Source organism: Palaemon carinicauda, chromosome 5, assembly GCF_036898095.1.
Source record: "Palaemon carinicauda isolate YSFRI2023 chromosome 5, ASM3689809v2, whole genome shotgun sequence".
In the NCBI taxonomy this organism is placed as follows: Eukaryota; Metazoa; Arthropoda; class Malacostraca; order Decapoda; family Palaemonidae; genus Palaemon; species Palaemon carinicauda.
This window is the reverse complement of record NC_090729.1, coordinates 103,385,153-103,405,152: the sequence shown is the minus strand read 5'-3', so window position 1 is coordinate 103,405,152 and position 20,000 is coordinate 103,385,153. Positions and strand designations below refer to the sequence as shown.

The window sequence follows — 20,000 nt, the reverse complement described above, 5'->3', positions numbered from 1 at the left end:
ATATTAAGCATGGTCTAAAGAATACTTTAGGTCCTGACATCTAGGAGTGCTTAAAGAATTCTTTTTGCCTTGGAATCTAGAAGTGTCTAAGAATTCTTTAGACCCCAGTATCTAGGAATGCCTAAAGAATTCTTTAGGTCTTGGTATCTAGGGACATCTAAAGGATTCTTTAGGTCTTGGTATCTATGAACCTCAAAAGTATTCTTTACGTCTTGTTATCTAGGAACGTCCAAAGAATTCTTTACGTGTTGGTATCTAGGAGCATCTCAAGAATTCTTTAGGTCTTGGTATCTACGAGCATACAAAGAATTCTTTAACTCTTTTCATCTAGGGGTGTCAAAAGAATTTTTTAGAGCCTTATATCTAGGAGCATCTAAAGTATTCTTTATGTCTTGGTATCAAGGAGTGTCTGAAGAATTCTTTAGACCTCAGTATCAAGGAGGATCTAAAGAATTTATTAGTTTTTGGTATCTAGGTGTGTCTAAAGAATTATATTAAGGAATTCTTTAGGCATTGGTATCTAGTAGTATCCAAAAAATTCTTTAGGTCCTAGTATTTAGGAGCGTCTAAAGAATTCATTAGGGCTTGGTATCTAAGAGTATCTAAAGAATTCTTCAGACCTTGGTATCTAGGAGCGCCAAAAGTATTCTTTACATCTTTGTATCTAAGACTGTCTAAAGAATTTTTTAGGTCTTGGCATCTAGGAGTGTCCAAATTGTTTTCAGGTCTTGGCATCTGAGATTGCCCAGAGAATTTTTTAGGCCTTGATATTTAGCATGTCTAAAGAATATTTTAGGTTTTAATATTCAAGAGTGTTAAAAGAATTGTTTAAACTTTGGTACGTGTAAAGAATTCTTTAGCTCTTGGTATCTAGGAGTGTCCAAGCAATTGTTTATACTTTGGTATCTACGAGCGCCTAAAGAATTCTTTTGGTTTTGGTATCTAGGAGTTTTTAAAGAATTCTTCAGGTCTTGACATCTACGAGTGTCCAAAGAATTTTTTAGACCATGGTATCTAGGAGTGTCTAAAGAATTCTTTAGGTTTTGGTATCAAAGAGCATTTAAAAAATTCTATACGTCATGGTATCTTGGAGTGTATAAAGAATTTTTTAGGTCTTGTTATCTACGAATGTCTAAAGAATTCTTTAGACCTCGGTATTAAGGAGCGTGTAAAGAATTCTTTAGGTCTCTGTATCTAGGAGTGTTCAAAGAAATCTTCTATAGAATTCTTTAGGACTGGTATTTAGAAGTATCTAAAGAATTCTTTAGGTCTTGGGATCTATGAGCATCTAAAGAAGTCTTTTGGTCTTGGTATCTAGAAGTGTCCAAAGAATTTTTTAGACCATGGTATCTAGGAGGTTGTGAGAAATTCTTTAGGTATTGGTATCTAGGAGTATTTAAACAATTCTTTAGGTCTTGGTATCTAGGAGTGTCTGAAGAATTCTTTAGGCCTACACTAGGTATCTAGCATAGTCTAAAAATTCTCTAGGCATTGGTATCAAGGAGTGTCTATAGAATTCTTAACCCCTTGGTATCTAGGAGTGTATAAAAAACTCCTCAGGTCTTAGAATTCAGGAGTGTCTAAAGTATCCTTTAGGCCTTGGTATCTAGCATTGTTTAAAGAATTCTTTAGGTCCTACTATCTAGGATTATCTAAAGAATTCTTTAGGGCTTGGCTTCTAGAAGCGTCTAAAGAATTCTTTAGGTCTTCATATCTAGTAGTGTCTAAAGAATTCATCAAGTGTTGGTATTTAGGAGTGCTTAAAGAATTCTTTAGATATTAGCATCAAGGAGTATCTAAAGTGTTCTCTTGACATTGGTAACCAGGAGCGTGTAAAAAATTCTTTAGGGCTTGGTATCTAGGAGTGTCCAAAGAACTCTTCCAAAGAATTCTTTAGACATCGGTATCAAGGAGCATCTAAAGTATTCATTAGTTCTTGGTATATATAAGTGTCTAAATAATTCTTTTAAAGAATTCTTTAGGTGTTAGTATCTAGGAGTATCTAAAGAATTCTTTAGGTCTTGGTATCTAGGTTAGTCTAAAGAATTCCTTTAGGTCTTGGTATCAAGGACCGTCTAAAGATTTCTTTACATCCTGGTATCTAGGATTGTCTAAAGCATTTTTAGGTATTGCCTTCTAGGAGTGTCTAAAATTTTTTTACGTATTGGCATCTACAAGTCTCCAAAGAGTGTTTTAGGTCTTGATATTTAGTATGGTCAAAAGAATTCTTTAGGTCTTGGTATCTATGAGTGTCAATTAATTCTTTATACCTTGGAACTAGGAGCACTTAAAGAATTCTTTTGGTCTTGGTGTCTAGGAGTGTTCAAAGAATTCTTTAGTTCTTGGCATCTAGGTGTGTCCAAGGAATTATTTAGACCTTGGTATCTAGGAGTGTCTAAAGAATTCTTTAGGTCTTGGTATCTAAGTGCATCTAACGAATTATATACTTCTTGGTATCTAGAAGTGTCTAAAGATTTCTTTTAGGCTTGGTACCTAGGAGCATCTAAAGAATTTTGTAGACCTCAGCATCAAGGAGCGTGTAAAGTAATCTTCAAGTCTTGGTATCTAGGAGTGTCCAAAATTCTTCTATAGAATTCTTTAGGCCTTGGTATCTAGGAGCATGTAAAGAATTCTTTAGGTGTTGGTATTTAGGACCATCTAGAGAGTTCTTTAGGCTTTAGTATAAAGGCGTGTCCAAAGAATTCTTTAGACCTTGGTATCTAAGACGTCTAAAGAATTATTTATGGGTTGTTTTCTAGGAGAATCTAAAGAATTCTTTAGGTCTTGGTATCTAAGAGTGTCTAAACAACTTTTCAGGCCTACATTTGATATCTAGCATAGTGTAAAGAATGTTCTAGGCCTTAGTATCTCGGAGTGTCTATAGAATTCCTTACCCCTTGCTATCTAGGAGTGTCTAAATAATTCTTTATGCCGTGGAATCAAGGAGTGTCCAAAGCATTCTTTAGGCCTTGGTATCAAGCCTTGTCTAAAGAATTATTTAGGTCTTGGTATCTAAGAGTGTGTAAATAATTATTTAGGCCTTGGCATCTAGGACCATCTAAAGAATTATTTAGCCCTTGGTCTTTAAGAGCCTCTCAAGTATTCTTTAGGTTTTTGGATCTAGGAGTGCCTAAAGAATGATTTGGGTGCTGTTTTCTAGGAGTATCTAAAGAATTCTTTATGGTTTGTATCTAGGAGCGTTTAGGGAATTTTTTAGGCCTTGGTATCTAGGAGCATCTAAAGAATTCTTTAGGCCTTATTATCTAGGAGCATCTAAAGAATTCTTCTAAAGAATTCTTTAGGCCTTGGTATCTAGGAGGGTCTAAAGAACTCTTCAGGTCTTAGTGTCTAGGAGTGTCTAAAGATTTCTTTAGGACTTGTTATCTAGGATTGTCTAAAAAATTCTTTAGGTCTTGGTATTCAAGAGTGTTTAAAGAATTCTTGAGGTCTTGGCATCTACGAGTGTCTAAAGAATTCTTTAATATTTGGTATCTAGTATGGTCGAAAGAAATCTTTAGGTCTTGGTATCTAGGAGTGTCTAAAGAATTCTTCATTCTTATCTAGGAGAGTCTAAATAATTTTCTAGTCCCTTGTATAATGCAACTTTTAGTGAACTCTTCTGGACTTTTCATATAGGATGGTCTAAAGAATTATTTAGGTCTTGGTATCTAACATGGTCTATAGAGTTCTTTAGGCCTTGGTGTATAGTAATGCTTAAAGAATTCTTAAGGCCTTGTTATCAGCAGGGTCTAAAGAATTCTTATTACCTTGGCCTGTAGCAGAGTTTAAAGAATTCTATAGGGTTTGGGTGTAGAAGATTCTAATTTATTCTTTAGGCTTTGCCATCTATAAAAGGCTATAGATTTCTTTAGGCCCTGTATCTAGCAGGGTCTAAATAGTTCTTTAGGTGTTGGTTACAGCAGTTTAAAGAATTCTTTATGCCTTGTTATCTTGTAGGATGTAAAATGCTGTAGCCCTTTGCATACAGAAAGGACTCAAGATTTCTTCAGGTTTTGGATTTGGCAGTATAGAAAATTCTTTTGGCATTTTTATTTAGTATGATGTGAAGAATACTTTAGGCCTTGGTATCTAGAAAGGGCTAAAGATTTCTATAAGCCCTCTATCTTGCATGGTCTAAAGAGTTATTTAGCAGTATAAAGAATTCTATAGACCTTGTTATCTAGTAAGGTGTAAAGAATACTTTTGGCATACTGGAACCAGGCAAATGCTCCTCTGTTAGGAAAGGGTGGCATTGAGGCGCTGTGTGTTGAAGAGTCAGGTTTGATGGGTGGCATTGTAACAAGTAGGACACAGTAGCGAGGGAGAAGTCGGAAGGTAGCTGTTCCTCTGTTGGTCACCAAATGGGAGAGTGGTCTGTTAGGGTATAACAAAGAGGGGAGAGGAATGCAACTACATTTTATAAAACAGACATCGAGCTTATATACAAGGACTTGAGAGCAAGAACATCACAAATATTCAAACAAAAGAAAACATGAGCTAACAAGCTTACACATGCTGCTCTATTATCAGTGCAAAGAAGAGCAAGCGATAAGACAAAAAAAGCAATACCGTTACTGTGTACGAGCATGTACGAAACATGTGGGGTACAATGGTCTCAAGATGACAAATGAAAACAAAACATATGAAATGCAAGAAGTGTAAAAATCAGTAGTTGATAAAATTATATTTACTATTTAGCCCTCCAATGGTTCGAAAGTAAATTTGATATTAGCACAGTAACCACCACTGTTGAATTAAACTTAGGTTATAGACACTAGTATGAAATAGATATGCAAGGATAAAAGAGGAGTCTTATGCTTGTCTCTATGTGATCGCACTGAAGGTGAACTCTACTTACGATGGATCATAACTATTACAATTATATGTGGAATTGAATATTATTGCTGCCTCAGCAGCAATCAGCTTCGAACAAACTTTGTTAATGTTTCATAGTTTGTCTTTCAACATTACTACATTTCACCAGTATCTGTGCATAACTCATTGTCAGTAAGGAGATGGAAAATCATTTAGCCTTGACTTATCTTTTTACTTTAGCAAAGAGTACAAAACATTTTACAAGAAGGATTCGTCGGCTAAGGAGATTCCAGGTGGCTGTTCGAAATTCAGTGATCTGGAAATGTAGTAGTCACAGTAGTAGATTTCTTGCTCATCATCTGTTGGCTATTTATATAAAAATTTCAGTGAGTCTTCTTTGATTTATGGATTCTCATTGGTCGGCAGGACCATATGAGCGGAGGCAGTTGCTATCAGGAGGCCACTGTTTGGTTAATGCACTCTCTGGGCTGAGTGCCGGGCCAGGCAACTGCTTGGGAGTGACGAGTGTGTGCTCTTGGAGAAATTTCAGGTCACTGTGAGCTGCTCTGTGATTGACTTGGCGTGGCAGATGATAAGCAAGGAACAAGTTTGCTAAAAAAAATTGTAACACCAAGAACTCTACTACTGCTTTACTTTACTTTACTTTGATGGCTGCTTTTCCAGTCCCATACAGCAGGGAAACCCCACTCTCTACAGGACCTCCACTGTCTTTTACCTTGTTCGTTCAGAGTATTTAACATTTCATATCGCGTATTGTTCATTTACTGTTAAATCGTCACTGTTGTATGATTGTTGAAATAAGAGAGTCTTCAGTTTCTTCTTGAAAGCCTTAATGTCTTCAATCATTCGGAAGTCTCGTGGGAGCTTATTATATAGTCTCGGGGCCGCATATTTGAAGGCTCTTGAGCCTACAGTAGACATATATCTATTTTCCAATAGTTTGAAGCCATCTGTAACTATTCTCGTGTCGACACGATTTGTTGGCTGTGCAATATGTAGCAATTCTCTTGAGTATTTTGGACGACCGGTTCTGAAAACTTGGTGGGTTATTGTACATATTTTAAATTCAATTCTCGCTCTTATCGGCAGCCAGTGTAAATCAATTAGTATAGGGGTGATCCTTTCTCTAGGTGGTTCACCTTTTATTAGTCTTACTCCTCTGTTTATTATGTTTTGTAATTTCTTAAGTTACACTTTTAGTAGATTGTAATAGATGGAGTTGCAGTAGTCAATCTTGGGAATAACAGTTTATCACAAGTTTCTTCACAGAATTTTCGTCCAGGTACTTTTTTATAAACGCAATATTTCTTAGATGATAACCAGCAGTTTTTATTACATTATTTATTTGGGCATTTAGAGACAATTTATGGTCAAGAATTATACCTAGATCTCGAACTTTACAAGGCATCGGCACTGAGCCATTATTTATGTTCATTTGAATATACCCTAAGTTTTTTACGCTGTTTCTCTTGCCCACCACCATGAATTCAGTTTTGTTCTCATCTAATTTTAGTTGTTTAAATGTAATCCATTCTCTAACACTATGAAGGATTCGGTTTAGAGTTTCAGTAGTGTCATCTGTATCATTTATGGAGAAGTGTGTCATCCGCAAATAGTTTGAACTTCCCACCATGCCTTTGTAGTATTTTCGATAGACCAATAGTATAGATGTAGAATAAGATTTGGCCAAGTACACTCCCCTAGGGTACCCCTCTGTTTAAGGGTTCATATGATGAATAAGAGTTTCCAATTTGTACACAGTAATTTCTACCAACTAAGTAGTCTTTTAGGTATTCAAAGGCTTCATCTTCAACGCCGATGGACCGTAGATCATTTAATAGCAGTTCATGCACAATTGTGTCGAAAGCAGCACTAAGATCAAGCAATATTGAAATACCTCATTTATTTTCCTCCATCATTTCCAGTATATCATATACAACAGAGCACATGGCTGTCTCCGTAGAGTATAGTTTTCTGTAAGCAGATTGGTTGTCAGGCAAGACTTCTATTACTGATAAGTGACTGACTAGTTGTTCAAGAATTACGTATTCAAGCACTTTTGAAGCAAAGGATAGATTCGAAATAGGTCTATATGAGCTTAATTCCTGGTGGTCCAGTGTATTTTTCAGAACTGTTGTGACTATAGGTATTTTCTCAGATTTGGGAAACTTACATTCATCAATGCTTGCTTTTGCTATTCTCATTATTATTTCGGCTAGACTAGAAAAGTATCTCTCTCCAATTACTTCAGATATTGGCATAGGATCGATCGCTCAGTTTGTTTTCTTTCCTCTCTTGATAATTCTGGTGATTTCATCTTGTCTTATGTTGTTAAATCTTATTAATTTTGTCTGTGTGCCTGTTGTATCATTAATCTAATGTTGAGCCTTTACAAATGACCTGGTTATATTTTCAATTTGGTTTTTAAAGAATACTAGAAAATTATTAGCTAGTCCAGAGGTCACTGTATCCATCAAGTAGCTAGCTTCTTTTCTTTTACATTTCCCATTATACCATTTAGGAGACGGTATAACTTGTTTATGTCTGTTGCTACTACTATAAATCCTGATCACAGAATTCGAACTGCCACTTGTCTCCCCATAAACGATAAATCCTGGCAAAAAACTGTACTGTTTGCTGCAGTAAAAGAATAACCCAAGGCCACACAGTTTACCGTCTTTCGTCTCACTGACAATGAGATGTACACAGATACCTCTGGAACATAGTGCTGTTGAAAAACTCGGTCTCCTATACAGATATTATTGTTGTTATTATTATTATTATTATTATTATTATTATTATTATTATTATTATTATTATTATTATTATTATTGCTAGCTAAGCTACAACATTATTTGGAAAAGCAGGATGTTACAAGTTCTAGGCTTAAGGTTCCGGAATCCGGATCAAGACTACTATTTAGTCACCAGGACCAAATTCTTCCTTTTGTTGTCAGAAAGAGAGGTCTGAGTTCTCTATAGTAGAGTGTAGTCTTTTTTTCAATTATACAGTCACATCAGAAGACTAATTTTAACATCAAATGTATTTGAGGTTAACAATTAATTTACGCATTGCCATTAGAAATTAACAATATTTTTACATAAGCAGTTAATTAGTTATCCAAATGATATAAACTGACTGTAATTTGAAAGTGGACATATAATAATAGCATAATTCATAACATTTCTTTAAAACAAATCAGGTCTTTGGTCTTTGATTACTGTTCAGTGTGTTCATTCTTTTTTATAAAATCGTTGAAATAATTAGCTTGGAAAAATGTCTAATAAAGTTTAAAAACCAAAATAACTTTGTGTGAACTTCTGAGAGCTGTATAAACCGATGGAAATTTGTATAGAATATGAACATAGTAACAGCTATATTATAAAGTACAATAGTTGTCTTTCCAAACAGGTAAGTCTTTTTCTCAATCCTCTCATTTATAATTATTTCATTATAACAGGAGAAGCATATCATTGGTGAATTAAGAGTAAGATATATACCTAATAGATGACGAAAGACATAATCCATGAAAATCTGTTCTGTATTTGAGATAAAAATCACCATTAAGCAATGCTGAATCCCGAAAAGATTCTTTTGTTCAGGAATTATGGAAAAGAAAAAAAGTATTTATCTTATGACTTAAACTAATAAACTGGGTTTTCTATCTGTTTTTAGTCAATGGAACTCCAACATTCCTATTGGGTATTATTATTTTTTATCTTTATCAACCGATAACCTTAATAGAGGTGTTTTTTATGAGCCACAAAGTCTTCTTCCATAGGACGGCATTCTTTCTTATGTAATATTATTGCAGTTACTAATTATCTAAGTTTTGATATAAAATGCTTTGTTTGATGGTGAAATTCCGAAACTTCAACATGGACATCTTATTTTATTTCCTAAGTTCGACTCATGGACATAGTTCATCTCCGAAGTATGACTCTTGGACATCTTATTTCATTTACTAGGTATGATTCATGGACATCTTATTTCATTTCTGAAGTATAACGGTTTTAATATGCCAATGTTTAAGCCTAATTTAGGAACATAGATAATGTCTCAATTGATGTGAATATGGCATCATGTAATGGATAATATTGGTAATTTTCTTCTAGAAAAGAAGCCGTCTAGGATTACAAGGTATCGGATGTCCTCTGAATTTCATGCATGGAATAAAATGTATTGTATGACCAGTAACCAGTGTATGACCAACGCTAAATTGCTGAATGTTGCCTTGATCAGCTGATGTAAACGAATTCATATAGACTTATGAATGAAAATAGAGAGATGAAGTTATAATATCGTATCATTAATGTGCTGATGGAAAACTCTTGTACGCATTCTCTCGTCAGTAGATTTCCTCATCCACATCAAATCCAATCCTCAGATCAGCCCTTGCCTGACTGCAGCGGCGCCACGTGCACCTGCCCCGAAGACTATATTTATAGTAAACGCTTCGAAACGTGTGAGGATCTTAGTAAATGTTAGTATAATAATTTTGAATTCGTTTAAATTGGGTTGATTCCTAATTGCAGATGCACTCTTTCGAATGATATAATCTTGCATAATTGCAATAGCTTTTATGTGGTAGCATTCCATGATATTATACTCCACTATCTACCTCTTTGTCAGTCTGTCTGTCAGTTTGTTTGTCTTTCTTTCTCACCTCATAAGCAATTGATATAAAATTTCATACATATAGAAGTGGTTTAGTTAATCAATACAGATTATTCACCAATTTTTTAGAGTAATGGGTTGATTTCGCTAAATTTAGATCAGAGAGAAAGGAGTATGTAAATCAGTTGTGAAAATTGTAAAAGGAACCACAGATAACTGTGTTGATAGAAAGTGGCCGAAATACTTTCATTCAAAATCACCAGGGGCAGGAGTAATAATTAATGAACGGTAGGAGCCGGATCAGACTGACCTATGACCTCATATCTCTTTGAGTAAAGGCCCCCAAAACAAAATGAAATAGTGATGAATCCTAAACTTTTCCAATTTCCCAAAAGCTTGCCACTAGAGAGAGAGAGAGAGAGAGAGAGAGAGAGAGAGAGAGAGAGAGAGAGAGAGAGAGAGAGAGAGAGAGAGAGAGAGAGTCTTTTTCTTCGTGCATGACAGAAATGTCTTGTGAAGATTGCAAATCTCAGATATCTTACAGGCATTCCAAATGGGTTGCAATCTTTTCTCTTTATATTTATTTCGAAATTGCCCTTTTCATCTTATATTTTACTCTAATCCTAATATAAAAATACGTTTGCTTTCATTTTCAAAAACTCCGTTTCGTTTAACTGGTCCAAACGTACTTTTGCCTTGTTGACAATTATTAGTTGTTCCCATAGATTTATTATTTCAATGTCTTTTGAGGATATACAATGATCTTTTCCGATAATGCAGTATGTTTTTCTTTCGTATCATAAACTAGGCTTTCTGACACCAGCTGCCTCATCAAAAGGTGATTTGCTACGTTTAACCTCACCATCACCAATCCGCAGTGGCCAGCATGGTGATGAAAAACTGGCCAATCCCTAGACAGGAATAATATAATCCCGCCTCGGCCCCCTCCCCAGTGGCAGTAGAACAACTGCCTAAGGTGGCGGGCAGTTACGTTCCACTGCAGGGGGTTGCTCAAAATCTCTGGACTAGAACAGGTCACCTTTGGAAACTAAACCTTGCAACATACAATGTCAGGACCCTGTCCAGAGAATAAGATCTTGCAGTGTTCCTAGAAGAACTGAAATATATAAATTGGAATATAACATGATTGAGGGAAATTAGAACAACTGGGGAATCTTATATAAAGTCAGAAGAGGGTCATATATTTTGCTTCTGAGGCCATGAAAGAAACACATAAAATTGAGTTGTTTTGTTATCAATAAATATTTTGCAGATAACATAGAAGAATTTTGAGGTACTAGTATAAACTGAAGAGCATTCTATTATGCAATAACAAAATCCCATACAAAGGAAGAAATAGAAACTTTTTATGAAGATCTGGAGTTATCTATAAAAAATAGAAATGAATTTACATTCGTTTTGGGCGATTTCATTTCTAAAGTAGGCACAGAAAGAGAGGAGAATCGGCAGTAGGTGAATTTGGAGTAGGTACAAAAAATGACGGAGACATGCTGTAAGAATTTGCTGAAAGAAAATCAAGAACACTTTATTTTAAATGGACATTCGGAAGCACAAATGGAAAAACGAAAAAACGAAATAGATTTCATTGTTACTGAAAATGTTAATTTAGTTAAAGATGTAACGATGTTAAACAAGTTAAAGCCAAGCGATCCTAGAGTGGTGAGAAGCAAAATGTGTCGAGATCTAAAGAAAAAAAGAGAAAAACTGTTTTTAAGAAAGAAAACTCTGGTGAGGTTAGTTTAGAAATACAAAATAGGTGCTCACAGCTACAAGATAAAATGGAGGCAAGTAAAGAATAAAGGAGAAGTGAACAGTAATTTAAAAAAAAATTGTATTGGAACCAGCACAAGAGATACATGGAAAGGTTTCTAAACGAGATCTAGGAAAACTATCAGAAATTATCAAAGACCTAATAAAGAAAAGATTGGAAATAAGGTAAAATCCAATAGAGATGAAATGGAGTTAGCAGAACTATAAAAAAAAAAAAAAAAACTCAATCAGACCAAAATTGAGGAAATAACGAAGAAAGGGAGAAGTACCAAATATATGAAAAGGAGACTTGGAATAGGACGGCAACAGAAGTTTGCTTTAAAGAATGAAAATGGAAATATTATCAATAAAAGAGATGGAGTGATTAAATTGCACCAGGATTTCCATGCAATACTGTGCAGCAGTGATAAAAGAATTAAGTTTTCCAATTGAAATAATTAAACGCCTGAGCTGGTACAAAACGTAACAGTAGAGGAGGTAAAGAAAACATTAAAAGCCATGAAAAGAGGCAAAGCAGCAGAAGATGGCCTAACAATTTAATAATAGATTGAGCAGATTTCATAGTAGTAAAGGTGCGTTCACGCGGTCGATCAGTGTCCGTCGAACACAATTGTTACCAGATAACATTGTGGAAGAAGCGTTAATGACGTCAATAACGAGCACCAAGTGGTGTGTCGCTCTGTGCCTGTGTTCGTATAGTCCGAGCTTCAGACACTCTCCTTCACATGACTAGTTGTAATCCAGTTACGGAGGAAAGCTGACTTTGAGATAGAGATAGAAGAGAGGCTCAGTTGCTAATCAAATAATACTGGCAGAGCCCATGCTTATAAAACATCAAAGCAAATGTTTACAAAGACAGAAATAAACGTGCAGCAGTAATAAATAAAATAACGTCAGAACTTCCTAGAAGTGGAATGTCTGTAACTGGTTTACAAGTCGAAAAGAATATGGAATCCATAATGGGTTATTACAAGGAAGAGCTACGCAAATAGATGTAAAAAAAGTCGGAGGTTGGTACAGAAGACATTTGCACAACCAAATTATGGCGTTTCGATCTAAGACTATAGCCTAGCTGAATCTGTTTCAATTATGGACACCGAAGTCTCATTTGCTCGAAGTGTTTGAGCCTGAGGAAAATACATAATGCTCTCTCTCTCTCTCTACGAGAACAAGGGAAACAAATTTTGAACATTTTATCTTTATCACTGAAACAATTTGCATTTAATTAACAACACATAATCCAAAGTATGACCAGTCTCAAACATCAGTTTTTTCATGGAATAATATAGGCTATACATTGCACGTTAATAATAATAACATCCTCAGTTCACTAATAGGTTATTTTAAGTCAGGCATATGTGATTCTGTGAGGCCTCTGCTGTAGACGTGCTTCTGGAAAAATGGTTTTTCTCATACATGTCTTGCTTAGTTATAAAAGGTTTTAAGTTCTCCGATAAAATGTATAAAGCGTTTGGACCCATCAGTATATAGTTTTTAAAGTTTTTAAAGTGTGATTCATAATCAATTTGAGTTTCTCTTTTCACTCCATCTTTGCAACTAGTCCTTTCATGTATCATTCCATTGTTCTCAAAAGATCAGGAATAATCATGCTGCATAATTTAATTTATTGAATTGTGCTTTTATTTTATGGTGCACTATGGTTATGATGTTCCGTACTTGAAGCTGATAACTACTACTTGATTCTCAAGTACAGATTATAGCGCTGACATAGGTAAGAGAGATGCCAGCGGACATCAGCTTCGGACATTTCTACCGGTCTTTATCTGGTAAAAGGAGTAGAAATCCTGGTAGTCAGCTTCATCTGGTACCACTGTTTGTTACCATATCAACTTCGCTCACATCAACGCTTATGACGTCATTCTCTTTCAATTTAGATATGGTAACAGTGTTTGTCTGACAGACACTGTTCGACCGTGTGGACGCACCTTAAAACACATTGAACTTTACACAAAAGGTCTGCAAGAAAGCTCTATGCCTACAGCTTTGAAAAAAAATTATCATTAAACTAATTCACGAAAAGAGAGACACAAAGACCTGAAAAATTACCGCCTAGTAAGTTCACTCTCAGTAATATATAAGATATTTGCAATTTTAGAAGGGGCTATTAAACAACTGACCATATTCATGTAATTAAGAAGCTAATGAAAAAATCAGCAGAGTATGACAAACCACTATGTATGGCATCTATAGACCATGAGAAACCTTTTGATTTTGTAAAAACTTCAGCAGTAATGAAAGCCCTTCAAAGACAAGGAATAGATGAATCTTATGCTGCAGAAGAACACTTGAAGATATGTATACAAGAAGTACAGCAATCCTAAAACTACATAAAGATAGTGAGAAAAATCCAGTTGAAATAGGAGTTAGACAGGGAGACCCTATCTCTCCAAAATTATTCACAGCGAGCTTGGAAGTTTTTAAGGATTTACGTTTCGAAAATGTAGGAAAAACATTAATAGTAGGAATAACTTAACAACTTAAGATTTGCAGATGACATGGTTCTATAGTGAATCATGGAAGGAATTGCAAAAAATGATAGAAGATTTGAATAAAAAAAGCAGAAATGGGGTACTGAAAAGGAATTTGAGTAAAACTAAGATAATGTTCAAGGAAAATACAGAGCCAACAAATAAGGGTTATGGACGAGTCTCTAGAGATTGTTAATGAATATACATACTTCGGAAAGACAGTAATTGTTTCCTCAGGACATGAGACCAAAATTAAAAGAAAGATAAGCATGGGATGGAGAGCTTTTGGTAAAGTGAGATTATCAAAAGTAAAATGCCATATTCTTCAAAAAGAAAAATATTTAATCATATGGTCCTAACAGTATTAACTCAAGCATTAGGAAACTTAGAGCCTTACTAAAGCCTTAGAACATAAGTTAATTACAACTCAAAGAGCTATGAAGAGGATCATTATGGGAATAACACTAACAGACAGAAAAAGAGCAAATTGTATGCGAGAGCAAACTAAAGTAGGGAATATCCTAACAACACGGAAGAAAGAGAAATGGACATGGGAAAGATATATAGTGAGAATGACAAATAATAGATGGACATTAGAAATAATAGAATAGGTCCCTAGAGATTGCAAAAGAAGCAGGGGAAGAAAGAACAGACAATGGATTAACAAGCTAAGAAAATATGGCGTTACTCATATGACTGGCGTAGAAAAAAACAGAGACAGACAAGAGTGGAAGGACATGTTTGAGACCTTTGTCCTGAAGTGAACTAGTTGTGGCTGATCATATATATATATATATATATATATATATATATATATATATATATATATATATATATATATATATATATATACGTACTTAGGACAGACAGTGAGTGTTTCCCCAAGAAAAGGGGCCGAAATTAAAAGAAGGATAAGCATGGGATGTAGAGCATTTGATAAACAAAATAAAATTATGAAATTTAAAATGCCCCTTTCTTTAAAAGGAAAAGTATCTAATGAGATGGTCCTACCAGTATGAACTTATGCATCAGAAACTTGGAACCTTAGTAAAGCCTAGGAACATAAGATAGTTAAAACTAAAATAGCTAAGAAAAGAATAATAATGGGATAAAACTAAGAGACAGGAAAAGAGCTACATGGATACGAGAGCAAACTAAAGTTGAAGACATTCTATCAACTTGTAAGAAAAAGAAATGGACATGGGCAGGACATATAATGAGAATGACAGGCAATAGATGGACATTAAGAATAACAGAATGGGTCGCTAGAGATTGTAAAAGAAGCAGAGGAAGGAAGAAAAGACGATGGATCGACGAACTATGGAAGTTTGCAGGCGTGGACTGGCACAGAAAGACCATAAACGGACACAATTGGAAGGACATGTCTGAGGCATTTGTTCTGCACTGGACTAGTAACGGCTGATGATGATGATGATGATGATGATGATAACCGAAATCTAAATTTAACTTAAGCTTATAAACAAGAAGTACAATTGTTTTATACTACTATGTATAAACAAAAATAAAAGAGTTCAAACCGATATTCTGTGAATGAATTCTAGAATGAATACCAGGAATCTATGGTCTTCAACCACTCAGAACGATGGCAGATCATAAATTCAACTATAACTTTTATATTTATGTGACTAAAAAATATCTATTTTTTTCTTTAAAGGAAATAAGAAAGTCGGTCTTTTGCAATCAACCCAAAGAATTGGATCAATTGTCAACTTCTACAACATAAAATCATTGCTGAGCTAAAAGTACAAATTACTCGGGATTACCTTAACTTTTAGGTTATCGCTGTTGGTGGGTGGGTTTGGAGGGGGGGGGGGGGTTCTAATTCAAAGCTACTCTATTCATTATTGACACAAAGTCTTACTATGCAGACTAAAGAACAATAACTGCTTTTGAATATAGGACAGCATGACATCACTTCGGAATTTATATTTCCATGCTTTACCATACCATATCTGGTTGACTGAAAATGACGCCGTCCAATTTCTCATCCTTTGCTTTTTACTATTTATAACGAAACGTACAATATTTGTTCAAACTATGTACGTTATTACCAATTTAAGGAAAATTGACATAGCATATCTTTTTAAGAGCTTTGGCTCTTAGATGGAGTCTACAAATCTTCGTCATTATTGAATGCGATAATGAAAAGTAAAGTCTATTAACTTAGGACAAAAGTTTGGTGTGAAAGGCTCCTTCCTAAGCGATCGTACGTGACCTACTTCTAATGAAATACGTATAACGATTGAATACGAAAAGATACTCATTCAAAATTTGTTGATACCTTAATTCGATGGGATGTATAAATGCTTCATTCTTCAAAACCGTCGATACATTCTATATCACGATAAAAGTACATGATACTAATGTAGGTACCTACAAACTGTTCAAGTACTTCTATTTATTTTTAGACATATCTTATAAGATATGGCATAAGGGGATAAAACTGCCTTTGCTTCATTAATAATTTAATTTTCCACGTTAATCTCTCTCTCTCTCTCTCTCTCTCTCTCTCTCTCTCTCTCTCTCTCTCTTTGCGATAAGAAGATTTCTTAACCTAATAAGTTACAGTTTGTCACATCTTCTGTCAAGCTTTGACTTTTTTTCCCCCGAAAATGCAATGACATATTTTACAAATTCTCTTGAAGTGCAGTGATTGATGATCGAAAGTAATTACTGAAAATAGTTCCTTCGTCTATTGGTGTTTTGGGGAAGACATTGCGTAACCATCGACATGGAGTAGATAATGGCTGTTATTGTATGAAAATAAACCATTACAATTAGTTAGAATTTCATATACGTCTTCAATCTGTAATCTGTATAGATATAATATAATTCGCATGAACCTTTATGTCTAAGTAACATATCAAATAATTCGATAAATTCCAAACATCGGATTTAAACCCCTGATCATTTGTAAATATTGTTATGTATAAATGACAGCATAATATTTTTTTTCACCCTATAAATAATGGAGATCTTTCCGTATCATGGCCTTCTAGTATTGCTTTAGTTTTATTTACTTGCATATGATGGACCGCTACCCAAAAAGAAGTAGTAGCACGCCCTCTGCCGATCTGCATATCTGCCGGAAATTGTGTGTGTACCTTGGGTTACTCGTATGACAGTCTGCACCATGAATGCCGCCCAAATCATACACCAGGTTATGACTACAGCGTCAAAGGAGGAGGTCCTCGAACGAGGGGTAAAATATTCTGGATGCCTCTCACATTATGCTCATGACGAAAATATTTTTTTTTTTTTTTTTTTTTTTTTTCAAAGTTCGTTTCTTAACCCTCAATGCTTTGCTGGATCCGTTTTGCCCAACTTAAATGAGGATTTTCCTTTTCCTTAAAATGTTACAAAATGAGTCAGAAATTTGTGCACTTGTCTGTAAATCTGTCACAAAATCTAACCATCAGAGGATAAATAATAATGCACATTTCTTTACCATATGAGAAAAGACGATTCCTCATTTCATTAATATAAGGTGCAAGTCACTACCAAATGAAAAAAAGATGGTTCCTCCATTTATTTATATAATGAACATTTCTCTACCAGATAACGAAAGATAGTTCGTTCTTTTATTATTATAATATGCATTTCTCTAATATGGAAAAAGACGGTTCTTCCTTTATGAATATAATGTGCATTTCTCTCCCAGATGAAAAAATATGGTCTCTTCTTTTATCAATGTAAAGCGCATTCTTCTCCCGGATGAAAAAAATATGATCCTTTCTTTTATTAATATAATGCCATTCTTCTCCTAGATGTAAAAATATGGTCCTTTCTTTTATCAATATAATGCGCATTTCTCTCCCAGATGAAAAAATATGGTCCCTTCTTTTATCAATATAATGCGCATTTCTCTCCTAGAGGAAAAAATATGGTCTCTTTTATTAAAATAATGCGCATTTCTCTCCTATATGAAAAAATATGGTCCCTTCTTTTATTGAAATAATGCGCCTTTCTCTCCCAGATGAAAAAATATGGACTCTTTTATTAATATAATGCACATTTCTCTCTCAGATGAAAAAATATGGTCTCTTTTATTAATATAATGTGCATTTCTCTCCTAAATGAAAAAACATGGTCCCTTCTTTTACTGAAATAATACGCATTTCTCTCCCAGATGAAAAAATATGGTCTCTTTTATTAATATAATGTGCATTTCTCTCCTAGATGAAAAAACATGGTCCCTTCTTTTACTGAAATAATGCGCATTTCTCTCCCAGATGAAAAAATATGGTCTCTTTTATTAATATAATGTGCATTTCTCTCCTAGATGAAAAAACATGGTCCCTTCTTTTACTGAAATAATGCGCATTTCTCTCCCAGATGAAAAAATATGGTCTCTTTTATTAATATAATGTGCATTTCTCTCCTAGATGAAAAAACATGGTCCCTTCTTTTACTGAAATAATGCGCATTTCTCTCCCAGATGAAAAAATATGGTCTCTTTTATTAATATAATGTGCATTTCTCTCCTAGATGAAAAAACATGGTCCCTTCTTTTACTGAAATAATGCGCATTTCTCTCCCAGATGAAAAAATATGGTCTCTTTTATTAATATAATGTGCATTTCTCTCCTAAATGAAAAAACATGGTCCCTTCTTTTACTGAAATAATACGCATTTCTCTCCCAGATGAAAAAATATGGTCTCTTTTATTAATATAATGTGCATTTCTCTCCTAGATGAAAAAACATGGTACCTTCTTTTACTGAAATAATGCGCATTTCTCTCCCAGATGAAAAAATATGGTCTCTTTTATTAATATAATGCGCATTTCTCTCCCAGATGAAAAAATATGGTTCCTCCTTTTATTAATTTAATGCGCATTTCTCTCCCAGATGAAAAAATATTGTCCCTTTTTTTATCAATATAATGCGCATTTCTCTCTCAGATGAAAAAATATGGTCTCTTTTATTAAAATAATGCGCATTTCTCTCCTAGATGAAAAAATATGGTCCCTTCTCTTATTAATAGAATACGCATTTCTCTCCCAGATGAAAAAAATATGGTTCTTTCTTTTATCAAAATGATGCACATTTTTCTACCACATGAAAAAGTATAGTCCCTTCTTTTATTATAATAATGCGCATTTCTCTACCACATGAAAAAATATGGTCTCTTTTATTAATATATTGCACATTTCTCTCCCAGATGAAAAAATATGGCCCTTTCTTCTACTGAAATAATGCGCATTTCTCTCCCAGATAAATAGAATGTGGTCCCTTCTTTTATTAATATAATGCGCATTTCTCTCCCAGATGAAAAAATATGGACTCTTTTATTAAAATAATGCGCATTTCTCTACTACATGAAAAAAGATGGTTCCTCCTTTTATTAATATAATGCGCATTTCTCTCCCATATGCAAAAATATGGTCCCTCCTTTTATTAAAATAATGCGCATTTCTCTCCCACATAAAAAATGTCGTCCCTTCTCTAATTAATATAATGCGCATTTCTCTACCAGATGAAAAAATATGGTCCCTTCTTTTATTAATATAATGCGCATTTCTCTACCACATGAAAAAGTATAGTCCCTTCTTTTATTCTAATAATGCGCATATCTCTACCACATGAAAAAATATGGTCCCTTCTTTTACTGAAATAATGCGCATTTCTCTCCCAGATAAAAAATGTGGTCCCTTCTTTTATTAATATAATGTGAATTTCTCTCCTATATGAAAAAATACTGTCTCTTTTATTAATATAATGCGCATTTCTCTCCCTAATGAAAAATATGGTTCCTCCTTTTATTAATATAATGCGCATTTCTCTACCACATGAAAAAAGATGGTTCCTTCTTTTAGTAATATAATGCGCATTTCTCTCCCAGATAGAAAAATGTGGTCCCTTCTTTTATCAATATAATGCGCATTTCTCTACGTTATGGAAAAATATGGTCTCTTCTTTTTTTAGAATAATGCGCATTTCTCTCCCAGATAAAAATATATGGTCCCTTCTTTTATTAATATAATGCGCATTTCTCTCTCAGATGAAAAAAATATGGTCCCTTCTTTTATTAGAATAATGCGTATTTTTCTATCAGATGAAAAAATACGGCTCATCCTTCAATTAATGAAGGGCGCATATCTCCACTAAATGAAAAAAAGAGTTTCCTTCATTATTGTGCATTTCTCCTCCAGATGAAAAAAAGAAGATTTTTTCTTTTATAATTATCATATATATTTCACTACTAATTTAAATAAGAAGATTCCTCTTTTTATTAATATAATGC

At 34.3% G+C, this 20,000-nt stretch overlaps 1 protein-coding gene across 12 annotated transcripts in view; it reads left to right on the top strand.

The window, feature by feature from the left end:
- LOC137641380 (nidogen-like) overlaps nt 1–20,000 on the top strand; it is a 349,006-nt gene that overhangs the window by 255,202 nt on the left and 73,804 nt on the right. For 6 of the 12 annotated variants that reach the window (XM_068373890.1, XM_068373891.1, XM_068373893.1 and 3 more), the window contains exons 18-19: nt 9,224–9,319; nt 16,807–16,956. The exons of 2 other annotated variants lie outside the window; for them this stretch is intronic. In XM_068373890.1, the coding sequence (XP_068229991.1) occupies nt 9,224–9,319; nt 16,807–16,956 (246 nt within the window). Of the gene's footprint in view, nt 1–9,223; nt 9,320–16,803; nt 16,957–20,000 lie in introns of all 12 variants that reach the window. 4 more of the 12 variants (XM_068373897.1, XM_068373895.1, XM_068373896.1 and 1 more) reach the window with 3 other exon arrangements.